Here is a 15,168-nt window from a genome sequence, read left to right as displayed (position 1 = left end):
TATTTTTCACCTGGGCTAGCATTCTTCATTACTATAGTAATGAAGTAGATACTATGCATACATAGATACATGTATACATACTATGGTAATGAAGTACATAGATGTATACATACACACATACTATACATACACACTATAGTAATGAAGCACACACATATGAAGTACATATAGCACATAGTTGGGACTTTTCCAGCCACAGGAGGTCTGGGGCCGCCCGGATGGCAGCGCTTCGGACGCTCCGCCCGTGTCACCCACCCGCGTCCCGCCCGTGTCCCGCTGCCCGCGTGTGTCCCCGCAGAGCGTTCCACGGTTGCTGTCCCCGCTCCCGCCCGTGTCCCGCTTACCCGCGTGTGTCCCCGCGGAGCGTTCCACGGTTGCTGTCCCCGCTCCCGCCCGTGTCCCGCTTACCCGCGTGTGTCCCCGCGGAGCGTTCCACGGTTGCTGTCCCCGCTCCCGCCCGTGTCTCGCTTACCCGCGTGTGTCCCCGCGGAGCGTTCTACAGTTGCTGTCCCCGCTCCGGCGTTGGGGCACACGGGAACCGCCGCGGCTGCAGAGCGCACGTCTCCTCTCGGTCCTGCGGATCCCACAGCCGATCTCCGCGGCTCGGCACAGCCTCTCGACTTTGCCGAGTCCAGCCCGAGCCATGGTGCTGCCCGACCTGCACAGCGCGGCCGCCAGCGGGGACCTGTCCCGGCTGCGGCAGCGCTGGTGGCTGAACAAGCTCCGCATCAATTCCTACAACCGCGACAAGCAGTAAGGACAAACAGCAGGCCTCTCCAAAGGGTGCAATTGGTCACAATTATCTGAGCCAGGGTGGTTTTCTTATGTATGTGTTTTGCCTACTTTCAAGCCTAAGCAGTAAGAAAGGAGACAATCAGTGGAACAGGTAGCAGCTGGCATCCCTTAGCCAAGGACATCCTGGAAGTAAAAAGCATTAAGGATGAAGTAAATCCAGATATTGTTGTGTCAGTAGAACAGACAGCAGAAGCACCCCTTAGGGAAGGACATCTGTAAAGGCTGTAGTAAATCAAGATATTGATGTATTTCTGTGAATGTACAGTGCCAGTTTGGCAAAAGACTCAAGGTCCACGTATACTGTAGCTGTATTGTCTTCATTATAATACTAAAAATCACACCTACAGATTAAAAATGCTTCACCCTGCTCAGGTGAAGACCCCTCCCCTAAGCATGTATAGAAGTTAACTGTGGTTACACAACTTGTGTGGAAACTACTAACCAACCATAGTAGAGGGGCTGTATTTGCAAAGTTTTAAATTCTGAATTTCTATGCATAAATAATAGCATGGAAAGTCAGGTGGGGTGTGCTTTATTTAGGAAGTACCACTGAGCACCCAGCCATGTGCAACTCTGAAACACATAATCAGTGTCTCTATCAAGTGTGTAATTATTGTGTTGCTGCACACCAGGTAACAAACCCAAATTTACAGAGAAAACACTCACCCTGGCTGGTAGAGCCAGCAAAGCCCAGCATTGTGCCTGGCAGCCAGGCCAGCCTTTTAGGAGCCCTGCCTGAACTAGGAGAGGAGACAGTGAAAGCCCCACTCTGCTCTGCCCTGCTCTGGAGCCTGGGCCTGTACTTGATCTTCTTCTTGCCCCATCCCTATTTATTCAAGTGTTCAGGCTGGATGGGGCTCTGAGCAGTCTGGTCTAGTGGAAGGTGTCCCTGCTCATGGCCGGGGTTGGAATTAGATGATCTTTAAGGTCTCTTTGAACCCAAAACTTATTGAGATTTGATGATTCTGTGGAGCTCATTGAGCCTTCATTCAAGCAGAGACAGCTCCTTTCCAGGTGCCAGACTGAGTGGCTTGGTTTAGCAGGGCATGGATTCACAGAAAGCCAGCACAGCTGGTGCAGGACTGATGGGGGTGAGGAACTCAGGAGCCCACACTGGTTCTGTACTCTCTGTAGACTTACACAGCCTGCATTGCTAAGCAGTGTTTACCCTAAGTCAAGGACATTTCCAGTGTCTCATGCTTTGCCAGCGAGAAAGTACACAAAAAGCTGGAGGGAGCTTAGCCAGGTCAACATTCTAGAATGGGATTTGGCATCAGTCAGTGGGTTGTGGGCAGCTGTATTGTACATCACAGGTTTTTCTTGGAATTTTTTATTTACTATTATTATCATAATATTTATTTTATTTCTTTTGTTCTATTTATCCATCTGTTATAATTTGTTTTTTAAAGTTTTAATTTTGATTCTCCTGTCTGTTCCACTAGGGTGGGAAGGGAGAGGGTGTGAGCGAGTGTCTGCATGGTGCTCAATTGCCATCTGGACTTAAACCAACTGCATATGTTTAATTTCTAGGACTCCTCTGCATCTTGCTTGCATAAATGGCCATGCGGATGTTGTTCAGTTTCTGGTAGAAAAGAAGTGCAAGCTAAACCCTTGTGACAAATTGAATAAGTCACCACTAATGAAGGTATGCAGAAGGGGCATATGTTCTCTAACCTTTGATGACGCTCGTCCTTTCCAGTGTTGGCAAACTCCAGGAGTTCTGACAGTGAGAAACATAGATGTTGGAAGTTATTCCTCCTTTGTGTCTTGTTTCCAGGCAGTAGAGCACCAGCACAGGGACTGTGCAGCTATCCTGCTGGAGCACGGTGCCGACCCCAACCGCAAAGGTGCGACCGGTAACACTGCCCTTCACTTCGCCGTCATGGTTTCTAGCAAACCCCTGGTGGAGCTGTTACTTGAGCACGGTGCAGATATTGAGGCTAAGAATAAGGTAAGCTTGGACTTTGGGTGAAGCTGCTCTTCCCAAGCCAACTTGCTCAACTTCAATCTGTTATTCTAAGAGACGTGGTTTCTTCTTTCAGTTGGGATACACTCCGCTTGTTCTTGCAATCACCGAAAACCGTGAAGAAATGGTCAAGTTCCTTATTCAAAAAGGAGCTGATGTGAATGCTCAGGATAATGTTTTTAGGTAAAGGGTTTGCCCAAAATGCATGTGGGAGTCCTTAGCACAGTTGGAGTCAGATGGGAGCCATAAGAATGAGCTTTGAAAAAGGACCAGGAGTCTCCCAGGAGGATCTCCTGTGTGACTTGTGAAAGCAGACCTGGGTTCAGTTGCTGACTTTCTTCAGGGGGTGATTTCCACACTGAGGACTGCAAAAATGCACTGTTTGCTGTGCCACATGCCTACATGAGCATGCACACAAAGGCACACAGGCCTGTGCTCTGGGCAGGTGGTTGTTCAGGACACCTCCTGAGGACCCACCAAACTGAATTCTCCAGCAATTGTAGGTGTGTGGCTGTGCCTTCACTCTGCCTGTAGGAGAGGGGAAATGAATTGTTTAAGGAGCAAAGAGGAATTGAAGTGTTGGCTAGGCAATGTTTGCAAAAGTTGATATATTTACTCTTGTCTCTTGGATTCCCTAGGACCCCTCTTACAATTGCTACTGTTTCTGGGAATAAGAAAGCAACAGAACTTCTTCTTCAGCATGGTGCTGTTTCTTCTGAGTCAGACAAGGGAGTATGTCAAACTTTCACCAAAGTGATTCAAGATGTGTAAGTGTTTCATATCACTGTTAGAACACCTACATTCACCCTTTTTGGTAACAGCAGTAGGGTTAAATGAGGTACTGAGAGCTTTGTAGAAGCTGAGGTCAGTGATGTCTTCTGATCTCTTTCCATGTCAAGAGTAGATTTACAAGTTGAGGAAAACTTTTTCCCTTCCCGCCAGTTGTCTCTGAGAATTCAGCTGTGTGCTTCCACTGCAGTTCCACTGCATTGGCAGCAACTACTTGCCTTTTGTTTCAGACATCATGTTTGGATATCTAAGTGATATCCCCTGTGTGCTTAACCAGCCTAAGGAAAAAAGCCCTCTTCCACAGTGATGGCAGCTAAGGGATGGGTGAATGGATTGCATTATTCCTATGAGCATGCCTTTTCTAGCTATAAACAATAGCCCATGAACTCTTGCCTCTGGATCCTGACTTTATTTCTTCTTCCCCTACCCCTTCTGGCAACCTGTATTGATGGGAAGCAGGAGAGAAGGGAGTTTGTGTAACCTGTGTGGTAAAACCCCTTTAGGAATAAAGCATGTTTGAAAATTGCTCTTACAATATGTGGTCCTCATTCCTGCCCTCCAGGCTTCTGGCACAGTATAAATGCCACGATAGTGCACCATTCTGCACAGCAGCCTTGACCTGAAGAACATGTTTAATTTTTTTTTTTTCTTGTTTGACTAGGCTTTTTTGTTTGTTTTCTTACTTATTACACAAACCCAAGCCCCAGCTAGGCCAGGGTTGTCTGAAGACAACACAGGTCTTGGAATGCAAGTACAGTATTTGTGGCCACTTGGGAGCTCTTTAAACCGTGGGAATTTCTGACGGAAATTTCTGAAGGGAATTTCTGAAGCCCTTCAAAGTGAGGACCAGGACTGAGGAGACATTAAACCATCTGGACATGGAGAGTAGCTGCAGCATTAGCATGGCATCTAGCTGAGGTAGAGGCTTTGGTGATGTCAGTCTGCCACGAGGCCTGTTAAGTTCATTGGAAATGGAGAGGGGATTTATCAGATAAGACTGGAGCCAGACTGCAACAGGTGTGAGTTACTCCACAGATAAGACTGGGAACCTGTACTGTCAGCATGCCTGTAAGGAGGATTTCAGTCTCCATTACTCTAGGACTGCAGTACATTCTGTGTGTGTGTTTTACCCTTTAGCAGTTGTCTATGAATATGGGTAGAATGGAACATGCATGGCTTTTGCTCTTCCTGCAGAGAGTGCATGGAAGTCTGGGGGGGATTTCACCTAATGCATCTTCTTCCTTTCTATATTTGGTATTGCTAGTGAACAAATTGGCAGCTCCTGCTATGAGACAACTGCTGTCATTCCCTTGGAAATATCTTCATCGGAAGAGACAGGTAAGATACTTTTCTATCAAGGAGGTAATGAAGAAAATCACTGTGGCTTGTAACAGAATGATACCAAACCAATGGGATGCTGGTCTGGAGGGATGGGCCAAAGAACTAGAAAATAAACACTCAACGACATGCTTCTTATCTTATTTCTAAGATGATGGGCCAAAAGAAGAAGAAGCAGAAAAGGAAGAGAGTGGTCCAGCTGCAGACCAAAATAAAGTGTCTGCTCACACTTCCACAGCGCAGACCTACAGAGGTAATTTCAGAGGGACTAGATGGTTAACTTTGTAAGCCTCCCCAGAGTGAGCAACAGCAGAGTGAAATAAGCACTCACAGAAATGACTAATTTCTTCTTATCTTTTGTTTGAAGTCTGCAAAGCAGAAGGACCAAAGAAAAAGGAAGACAAATACCACCTCTGGAAACCTGAGGTACCTTCTCTGAGGGAGGAAAGGGGGATCCTCTGACTCCCTGGATTCTGGGTTTATTTTCCTTTACTGTTTATGTCATACACTCATAACTTGTATGACCCACAGTTTAGATATTTAATTTTTTGCCTAGATTCTCTCAAGCTTCTGCAGGTGGATTTTATTCTATTTTGAACAATCTGCTCGAGAGAGATGCCAAATGCAGTGGCTGTGTTTGCCCTTTTTGTTCTTCCCATTACTTGATCCCTCTCTTGTTAGGCCTGTTGGCTGAAGCGGAAGCTTTGTGTGTGGAAGTGTGTACACAAGGAGCATGTGCCAGCTCTCACACGTGTCTTTTAAATTACACAGCATCTCAGTGGTCTTACAGCCAAAGCGATTGACCCCGTGCAGCATCCTGGAAAAGGCAGCAGAGTGGGCGAGCGCTCTGCGGCTAAGGAGCGTGGCAAAGGTAATTTCAGAGGCACTAACTGGTTACATTTATAAGTTTCTTTGGAGTGATAAAGATTTGGAAAAGGAGAGTGAAACAAGCACTCAGGTCTATAATGAACTTCTTCTGTTTTTCTTAGGGGTCTTGGAAGCAGCAGGAGGAGCAGCAGGAATGGAAGACACTGACTCTTCCCTGGATTCTGAGGTAGCTTTTCCAAGGGAGACAGTGAGATCCCTCTGACTCAGGGGCTCGCTCCTGGGCTCGTTTTCCTTTGCTGCTGCCTCTGCCACACACTTGTAACTTGGACCTTAACCAGCCACTGCTTCAGATAATCTGTTCAGTTCGGACTGGGACAAAGTGAGGCCCCAGCTAATGTCCCGAGCCTCCTTGTGGCTGACCTCCAAGCTAGATTTCTAGAATAGCACAGAGCAGTAAAGCTCCTCTGAAACCAGGGAAAGGCTGGCATAGTGAGGACTGCTGCTTTTCCCATCACTCAAATTGCCCCTTGTCCCTTCCTGCTTTAAAAGGGGAGTTGGGGAGGATCCTTTTTGATAGATTTCATGGATGAAAATAAAACCCTAGTGCAGCAATATTATACCCGATAACTGTTTTTTGATAAAGAAGGATAAGTGCTCCAACCGAAGGGGGGTAGAAAAGAGACCAAGAGGGGGAAAGAGAGACTGAGATGGAAAGAGAAGGCAGGGACAGCTCACTGCCCTGCACCCTGGGCGGGCTGTGGGCATCAGCTTGGCAGATGGAGTGTGGGTGCCACAGGATGCCAGGAGTCTTGCCAGACAAGATTCTCAAACCACAGCCGGCTGTGTGGCGTGTCCATCCCTTCCATTGGCGAGCATGCTGCCGTGCCCACGGGCACACTCCTGGAGCAGCCTCAGGTTCTCAGTCATTGAAGTTTTGTCTCTCCCAGTTGGCTGCCACGTGGAGGCTCACCAGGGACATGGCTCCCAGCGGGTGTACAACCCCTGAAGTTGTTCTTTTCACCTCATGTATGACATATGCTCAGATATTAATAAAAATCAGATTGGTTTCTCTCACTTCTCTAGGTGCAGTCACTGTCAAACAGTTCCCATATGATCTACACTTTACATAATAATTTCTTCTGCCTAGGTCCTCTCTAGCTCAGGGAGGTGTCTTTGATCATATTGTGAAAACCCTGCTCAACATGCTGGCTATGTTGGCTCATTTTGTTCTTTTGTCCCCTGATCCCACTCCTTAGGCCTGTTGGCAGAAGAAGTTTTGAACACGGAGGGAAATGGGTGTGGAAGCAGCCTGTACCAGTTCTAATGTGTGTATCTTTTAAATTGTACAGAGTGATCCTAAAAGTCAAGGGAGAGTGTGGACCAGTTCGTGGCTTTCTACTGCAAACACCAGCAGGTTGGATGCACGCTCTGCCGCAGTGGGATGTGACAAAGGTAATTTCAGGACTACGTGTTTACCTTTGTGAGCCTCTCTGGAGTGAAGCAAGTAGAGAAAAGCAGAGCGAAATAAGCACTCACCGAAATAACACGTTTCTTGTATTTCTTAGGTGTCTTGTCAGCAGCATCAGTAGCAGCAGAAAAGGAAGATGGTGATCCCTCTAGGGGTTCTGAGGTACCTTCTCTGAGGGAGGCAGTGGGGGTCCTCTGGCTCACCTACTTCTGAACTCATTCTATTTTGATGCTGCTTCTGCCACATGCTCCTTACTTGGACCTTAATATACTTCTGCTTCAGATAATCTGTTCAGTGAGGATTGGGAGAAAGTGAAGTCCAGCTAATGTCTAGGGTCTCCCTATGTCTGATCCCAAGCCGGATTTCTAGGACAAAAAGTACCTCTTCCTGTTACAGTCCTCTGAAGTCTAGAAGGCTGGCATTGTGATAATAGCCCTTTTCCTCCTCACAGATCTCTTTTGTGAATTGTCAATGCCAAGTGGTTGTATATGACCCATAATGTAGGGATTTATTTCTTCTGCCTAGGTTCACTCTAGCTTGGGTAGGTGGACCTTGTCTTGTTTTAAAAATGCTGCTCAACAACAAGGATGAATGCACTGGCTTTGTTTGACCTTTTTAATCTTTTCGAATTATCTTACCCCTCTCCATACGCCTGTCGGCTGAAGCAGAAGTTTTGAGCATGGAAGTGGGTGGAGTAGCCCCATGAGCCAGTTCTCACAGGTGTCTTTTGTATTGCACAGGCTTTTTCTGATATTGTGGGGGAAGTGTTTGGTGGCAAGCGGCGTCCTGCAGCAGAGCGCAAAGCAGTGGGAGAGCGCTCTGCAGCAACGCAGCGCAGCAAAGGTAATGTCAGAGGGACTACATGGCTACTTTGTGAGTCTCTCAGGAGTGAACCAGATGCAGAATGTCAGAGAAAAAGAAACACTCATAGCTATAATGTGCTTATCTTTTCTTAGGGATCTTGAAACCACCATGTGGAGAAGAGATGAAAGAACACAGAGTCGTGCAGCCAGCAGGGAATGAAGCAAAAGATGAAAACAATGATTCTCCCTGGGATTCTGAGGTACCTTGCCTGAGGCATACAGTGGGGGAACTTCTGATGCACCTGCTCCATTTTCCCTTTGCTGCTGCATCTGCCACACGTTCATATCTTGGTCAATGACACACTAGTTCTCCTTCAGATAAGCTGTTGAGTTGGGACAGGGAGAAAGTGAGGTCCAGCTAGTGTCCTGGAGATTTTTACAGGTGATGTCCATGTGGGATTTCCAGGGCAAAGAAGTAGAAGTTCTCCTGGTTACAGTCCTATGAAATCCTAGAAGGCTTCTAGGCATTGTCAGAATTGGTTTTTCCTAATTCACAGATCTCTTCTGTGGATCCAGTCACTGTCAAATGGTTGTGGATGATCAACAGTGTCTTCTGCCGAGGTTCTCTCTAGCTTGGGCAGGTGGACTTGGTTGGGTTTTGAAAGATCTATGCAAGAGAGATGCCAAACATGCTGTCTGTCCATTTTATTCTTTCCACCACCTGATCCCTCTATTGTTAGGCCTCTTGGAAGAAGCAGCAACTTTGGGTGTGGAAGGGGATAGTGAGGCAGCCTGTGCCAATTCTGACGTTTTTAATTATGCAGACTGATTCTGAATGTGAAGTGAAAACGTCAGCTGCTGTCCAGCCTCCCTCTGCAAAGAGCAACAAGTCCGATGCTCGCTCTGCTGCAGTGGAATGTGGCAAAGGTAATCTCAGAGGAACTACATGGTTAGCTTTGTGTGCCTCTCTGGAGTGAACCAGATGCATAAAAGCAAAGAGACATAAATATAATTAGCTATAATGTGCTTATCTTTTCTTAGGGATCTTGAAACCATCCTGTAGAGAAGTGATGCTGGAAGATGGTGTCTTGCAGCCAGCAGGGAGCAAAGCAAAAGATGAAGACAATGATTCTCCCTGGGATTCTGAGGTACCTTCCCTGATGCAGACAGTGGGGGTCCCTCTGAATCACCTACTCCATTTTCCTTTGCTGCTGCATCTGCCACACGTTCATATCTTGGCCATCGACACACTGCTGCACCTCCAGATAAGCTGTTGAGTTGGGACAGGGAGAAAGTGATGTCCAGCTAGTGTCCTGGACCTTTTTACAGGTGATGTCCATGTGGAATTTCTAGGGCAAAGAAGTAGAACTCCTTCTGGCTACAGTCCTATGAAATCGTAGAAGGATTCTAGGCATTGTCAGAATTGGCTTTCCTACCTCACAGGTCTCTTCTGTGGATCCATTCAATGTCAAATTGTTGTGGATGATCCACAGTGTATTCTTCCTAGGTTCTCTATCTTAGTCAGGTAGACATGGCTGGGTTTTGAAAGATCTATGCAAGAGAGATGCCAAACATGCTGTTTGTCCATTTTGTTCTTTCCACCACCTGATCCCTCTCTTGTTAGGCCTCTTGGATGAAGCAGCAGATTTGGGTGTGGAAGTGGGTGGAGAGGCAGCCTGTGCCAGTTCTCATGTGTGTTTTTGTACTTAACACAGACTGATTATGAAGGTGAAGGGAAAATGTCAGCTGCTGTCCAGTTTCCTGCTACAAAGAACAACAAGTTTGATGCTCTCTCTGCTGCAGTGGAATGTGGCAAAGGTAATTTCAGAGGGACTACCTGGTTAGCTTTGTGTGCCTCTCTGGAGTGAACCAGATGCATAAAAGCAGGGAGACATAAACATAATCAGCCATAATGTGCTTATCTTTTCTTAGGGATCTTGGAACCATCCTGTACAGAAGCGATGATGGAAGGTGGAGTCTTGCAGCCAGCAGAGAGCAAAGCAAAAGATGAAGAGTATGATTCTCCCTGGGATTCTGAGGTACCTTCCCTGATGCAGACAGTGGGGGTCCCTCTGAATCACCTACTCCATTTTCCTTTGCTGCTGCATCTGCCACACGTTCATATCTTGGCCATCGACACACTGCTGCACCTCCAGTAAAAGCTGTTCAGTTGGGACAGGGAGAAAGTGATGTCCAGCTAGTGTCCTGGACCTTTTTACAGGTGATGTCCATGTGGAATTTCTAGGGCAAAGAAGTAGAACTTCTCCTGGATACAGTCCTATGAAATCCTAGAAAACTTCTAGGCATTGTCAGAATTGGTTTTTCCTACCTCACAGATGTCTTCTGTGGATCCAGTCACTATGAAATGGTTGTGGATGATCCACAGTGTCTTCTGCCTAGGTTCTCTCTAGCTTGGGCAGGTGGACATGGTTCTGTTTTCAAAGATCTATGCAAGAGAGATGCGAAAAGTGCTGTTTGCCCTTTTTATTCTTTCCACCACCTGATCTCTCTCTTGTTAGGCCTCTTCGATGATGAAGTAGTTTTGGCTTTGGAAGGGGGTGGAGAGGCAGCCTGTGCCAATTCTGTCATTTTTGAATTATGCAGACTGATTCTGAAGGTGAAGGAAAAATGTCAGCTGCTGTCCAGCTTCCTGCTACAAACAGCAACAAGTTTGATGCTCGCTCTGCTGCAGAGGAATGTGGCAAAGGTAATTTCAAAGGGACTGCATGGTTAGCTTTGTGTGCCTCTCTGGAATGAACCAGATGCATAAAAGCAAAAAGACATAAACATAATCAGATAAAATGTGCTTATCTTTTCTTGGGGATCTTGAAACCAGCCTGTAGAGAAGCGATGATGGAAGATGGAGTCTTGCAGCCAGCAGGGAGTCAAGGAAACGATGAAGACAATGATTCTCCCTGGGATTCTGAGGTACCTTCCCTGATGCAGACAGTGGGGGCTCTTCTGATGCACCTACTCCATTTTCCTTTGATGCTGCATCTGCCACACATTCATATATTGTGCTTTGATACGGCTGCACCTCCAGATAAGCTGTTGAGTTGGGACAGGGAGAAAGTGATGTCCAGCTAGTGTCCTGGACCTTTTTACAGGTGTTGTCCATGTGGAATTTCTCGGGCAAAGAAGTAGAACTCCTTCTGGTTACAGTCCGATGAAATCCTAGAAGGCTTCTAGGCATTGTCAGAATTGGTTTTTCCTACCTCACAGATCTCTTCTGTGGATCCATTCAATATCAAATTGTTGTGGATTATCTGCCTAGGTTCTCCCTAGCTTGGACAGGTGGACTTGGTTGTAGTTTTTAAAGATCTATGCAAGATAGATGCCAAATGTGCTGTTTGTCCTTTTTGTTCTTTCCACCACCTGATCCCTCAATTGTTAGGCCTTATGGCTGAAAGAGCCGCTTTGGATGTGGAAGGGAGTTGAGAGGCAGCCTGTGCCACTTGTCACGTGTGTTTTTGTACTTAACAGTCTGATTCTGAATGTGAAGGGAAAATGTCAGCCGCTGTCCAGCTACCCGCTGCAAGCACAAATAAGTTCAATGCTCGCTCTGCTGCAATGGAACACATCAAAGGTAATTTCAGAATGACAACAGGGTTAGCTTTGTGTGCCTGTCTGGAGTGAATCAGATGTAGAAAGGCAGAGAAGAAGAAACACTTGTACCTATAATGTGCTTATCTTTTCTTAGGGTTCATGAAACAAGCCTGTAGAGAAGGGATGCTGGAAGATGGAGTCTTGCAGCCAGCAGGGAAAGAAGCAAAAGATGAAGAGTATGATTCTCCCTGGGATTCTGAGGTACCTTCCCTGAGGCAGACAGAGGGGGTCCCTCTGATTCATCTGCTCCATTTTCCTTTGATGCTGCATCTGCCACCCGTTCCTATCTTGGTTATTGACACACTAGTTCTCCTCCAGACAAGCTGTTCAGTTGGGACAGGGAGAAAGTGAGGTCCAGCTAGTGTCCTGGACCTCCTTACAGGTGATGTCCATGTGGGATTTCTAGGGCAGAGAAGTAGAACTTCTCCTGGTTACAGTCCTATGAAATCCTAGAAGGATTCTAGGCATTGTCAGAATTGGTTTTTCCTAACTTACAGAGCTCTTCTGTGGATCCAGTCAATGTCAAATGGTTGTGGATGATCCACAGTGTATTCTCCCTAGGTTCTCTATCTTAGGCCGGTGGACTTGGTTGTATTTTGAAAGATCTATGCAAGAGAGATGCCAAACATTCTGTTTGCCCTTTTTGTTCTTTCCACCACCTGATCCCTCTATTGTTAGGCCTCTTGGATGAAGCAGCAGATTTGGGTGTGGAAGTGGGTGGAGAGGCAGCCTGTGCCACTTCTCATGTGTGTTTTTGTACTTAACACAGACTGATTCTGAAGGTGAAGGGAAAATGTCAGCTGCTGTCCAGCTTCCTGCTACAAAGAGCACTAAGTTTGATGCTCGCTCTGCTGCAGTGGAATGTGGCAAAGGTAATTTCAGAGGGACTGCATGGTTAGCTTTGTGTGCCTCTCTGGAGTGAACCAGATGCATAAAAGCAAAGAGACATAAACATAATCAGCCATAATGTGCTTATCATTTCTTAGGGATCTTGGAACCATCCTGTAGAGAAGGGATGATGGAAGGTGGAGTCTTGCAGCCAGCAGAGAGCAAAGCAAAAGATGAAGAGTATGATTCTCCCTGGGATTCTGAGGTACCTTCCCTGATGCAGAGAGTGGGGGCTCTTCTGATGCACCTTCTCCATTTTCCTTTGATGCTACTTGTGCAACATGTACATATCTTGTGCTTTGATATGGCTGCTGTTTCAGACAAGCTGTTCAGTTGGGACAGGGAGACAGTGAGGTCCAGCTAGTGTCCTGCACCTCCTTACAGGTGATGTCCATGTGAAATTTCTAGGGCAAAGAAGTAGAACTTCTTCTGGTTACAGTCCGATGAAATCCTAGAAGGCTTCTAGGCATTGTCAGAATTGGTTTTTCCTACCTCACAGATCTCTTCTGTGGATCCAGTCACTGTCAAATTGTTTGGATAATCCACAATGTCTTCTGCCTAGGTTCTCTCTAGCTTGGGCAGGTAGACATGGTTGTGTTTTGAAAGATCTATGCAAGAGAGATGCCAAATGTGATGTTTGTCCATTTTGTTCTTTCCACCACCTGATCCCTCTCTTGTTAGACCTCTTGGATGAAGCAGCAGCTTTGGGTGTGGAAGGGGGTGGAGAGGCAGCATGTGCCACTTCTCATGTGCGTTTTTGTACTTAACACAGACTGATTCTGAAGGTGAAGAGAAAATGTCAGCTGCTGTCCAGCTTCCTGCTACAAACAGCAAAAAGTTTGATGCTCGCTCTGCTGCAGTGGAATGTGGCAAAGGTAATTTCAGAGGGACTGCATGGTTAGCTTTGCGTGCCTCTCTGGAGTGAACTAGACGCATAAAAGCAAAGAGACATAAACATAATAACCTATAATGTGCTTATCTTTTCTTAGGGATCCTGAAACTAGACTATAGAGAAGGGATGAAGGAAGACGGAGCCGTGCAGCCAGCAGGGAGCAAAGCAAAAAATGAAGAGTATGATTCTCCCTGGGATTCTGAGGTACCTTCCCTGATGCAGACAGTGGGGGTCCCTCTGAGTCACCTGCTCCATTTTCCTTTGATGCTGCATCTGGCACATGTTCATGTCTTGCACCTTGACACGGCTGCTGCTCCTTCTGATAAGCTGTTGAGCTGGGACAGGGAGAAAGTGAGGTCCAGCTAGTGTCCTGGATCTCCTTACAGGTGATGTCTATGTGGAATTTCTCGGGCAAAGTAGTAGAACTTCTCCTGGATACAGTCCTATGAAATCCTAGAAAACTTCTAGGCATTGTCAGAATTGGTTTTTCCTACCTCACAGATGTCTTCTGTGGATCCAGTCACTATGAAATGGTTGTATTTGATCCACAGTGTCTTCTGCCTAGGTTCTCTCTAGCTTGGGCAGGTGGACATGGTTGTGTTTTGAAAGATCTATGCAAGAGAGATGCCAAAAGTGCTGTTTGCCTGTTTTTTTCTTTCCACCACCTGATCCCTCTCTTGTTAGGCCTCTTGGATGAAGCAGCAGCTTTGGGTGTGGAAGTGGGTGGAGAGACAGCCTGTGCCAATTCTGTCATTTTTGAATTATGCAGACTGATTCTGAAGGTGAAGGGAAAATGTCAGCCACTGTCCAGCCTCCCTCTGCAAAGAGCAAAAAGTTTGATGCTCACTCTGCTGTAATGGAATGTGGCAAAGGTAATTTCAGAGGGACTACACGGTTAGTTTTGTGTGCGTCTCTGGAGTGAAGCAGACGCATAAAAGCAAAGAGACATGAACATAATAAGTTATAATGTGCTTATTTTTTCTAAGGTGTCTTGAAACCATCCTGTAGAGAAGGGATGATGGAAGACAGAGTCTTGCAGCCAGCAGACAGCAAAGCAAATAATGAAGACAATGATTCTCCCTGGGATTCTGAGGTACATTCCCTGAGGCAGACAGTGGGGGCTCTTCTGATGCACCTGCTCCATTTTCCTTTGGTGCTGCATCTGCCACAAGTACCTATTCTGGTCATTGACACACTAGTTCTCCTCCAGACAAACTGTTCAGTTGGGACAGGGACAAAGTGAGGTCCAGCTAGTGTCTTGGACCTCCTTATAGGTGATGTCCATGTGGAATTTCTAGGGTAAAAAGGTAGAACTTCTTCGGGTTACAGTCCTATGAAATCCTAGAAGGCTTCTAGGCATTGTCAGAATTGGCTTTTTTGTACCTCACAGATCTCTTCTGTGGATCCAGTTAATGTCAAATGGTTGTGGATGATCCACAGTGTCTTCTGCCTAGGTTCTCTCTATCTTGGCCAGGTGGACTTGGTTGTTTTTTGAAAGTTCTGTGCAAGAGAGATGCCAAACGAGCTGGTTGCCCATTTCGTTCTTTCCACCACCTGATCCGTCTATTGTTAGTCCTCTTGGATGCAGCAGCAGCTTTGGATGTGGAAGTGGGTGGAGAGGCAGCCTGTGCCACTTCTCATGTGTGTTTTTGTACTTAACACAGACTGATCCTGAAGGTGAAGAGAAAATGTCAGCTGCTGTCCAGCTTCCCGATGCAAACACAAATAAGTTCAATGCTCGCTCTGCTGTAGTGGAGCACATCAAAGGTAATTTCAGAGGGACTACATGGTTAGC

The 15,168-nt window shown here is 46.4% G+C and overlaps 1 protein-coding gene across 1 annotated transcript; it reads left to right on the top strand.

Annotated features, from left to right (window-relative positions):
• Positions 1–552: 552 nt before the first annotated feature.
• Positions 553–3,594, top strand: LOC306807915 (uncharacterized protein). Its single transcript, XM_079317956.1, has 5 exons — positions 553–753; positions 2,326–2,440; positions 2,573–2,746; positions 2,838–2,944; positions 3,400–3,594. Exons 1-5 carry the CDS (start codon positions 644–646, stop codon positions 3,530–3,532), a joined length of 639 nt encoding a protein of 212 aa, XP_079174082.1. The 5' UTR covers positions 553–643; the 3' UTR covers positions 3,533–3,594.
• Positions 3,595–15,168: the final 11,574 nt, after the last annotated feature.

The sequence above is a fragment of the Erithacus rubecula genome (assembly GCF_903797595.1).
Source record: "Erithacus rubecula genome assembly, chromosome: 1".
NCBI lineage: Eukaryota > Metazoa > Chordata > Aves > Passeriformes > Muscicapidae > Erithacus > Erithacus rubecula.
Note: the sequence above shows the minus strand (reverse complement) of the source record. Positions and strands in the feature narration are given on the sequence as shown.

Coding starts and splice junctions, on each gene's coding strand:
- LOC306807915 (XM_079317956.1), top strand. CDS start 644: ATGGTGCTGCCCGACCTGCACAGCGCGGCCGCCAGCGGGGACCTGTCC. Junction 2,441..2,572: donor ATAAGTCACCACTAATGAAG/GTATGCAGAAGG, acceptor TCTTGTTTCCAG/GCAGTAGAGCACCAGCACAG. Junction 2,945..3,399: donor GCTCAGGATAATGTTTTTAG/GTAAAGGGTTTG, acceptor TGGATTCCCTAG/GACCCCTCTTACAATTGCTA.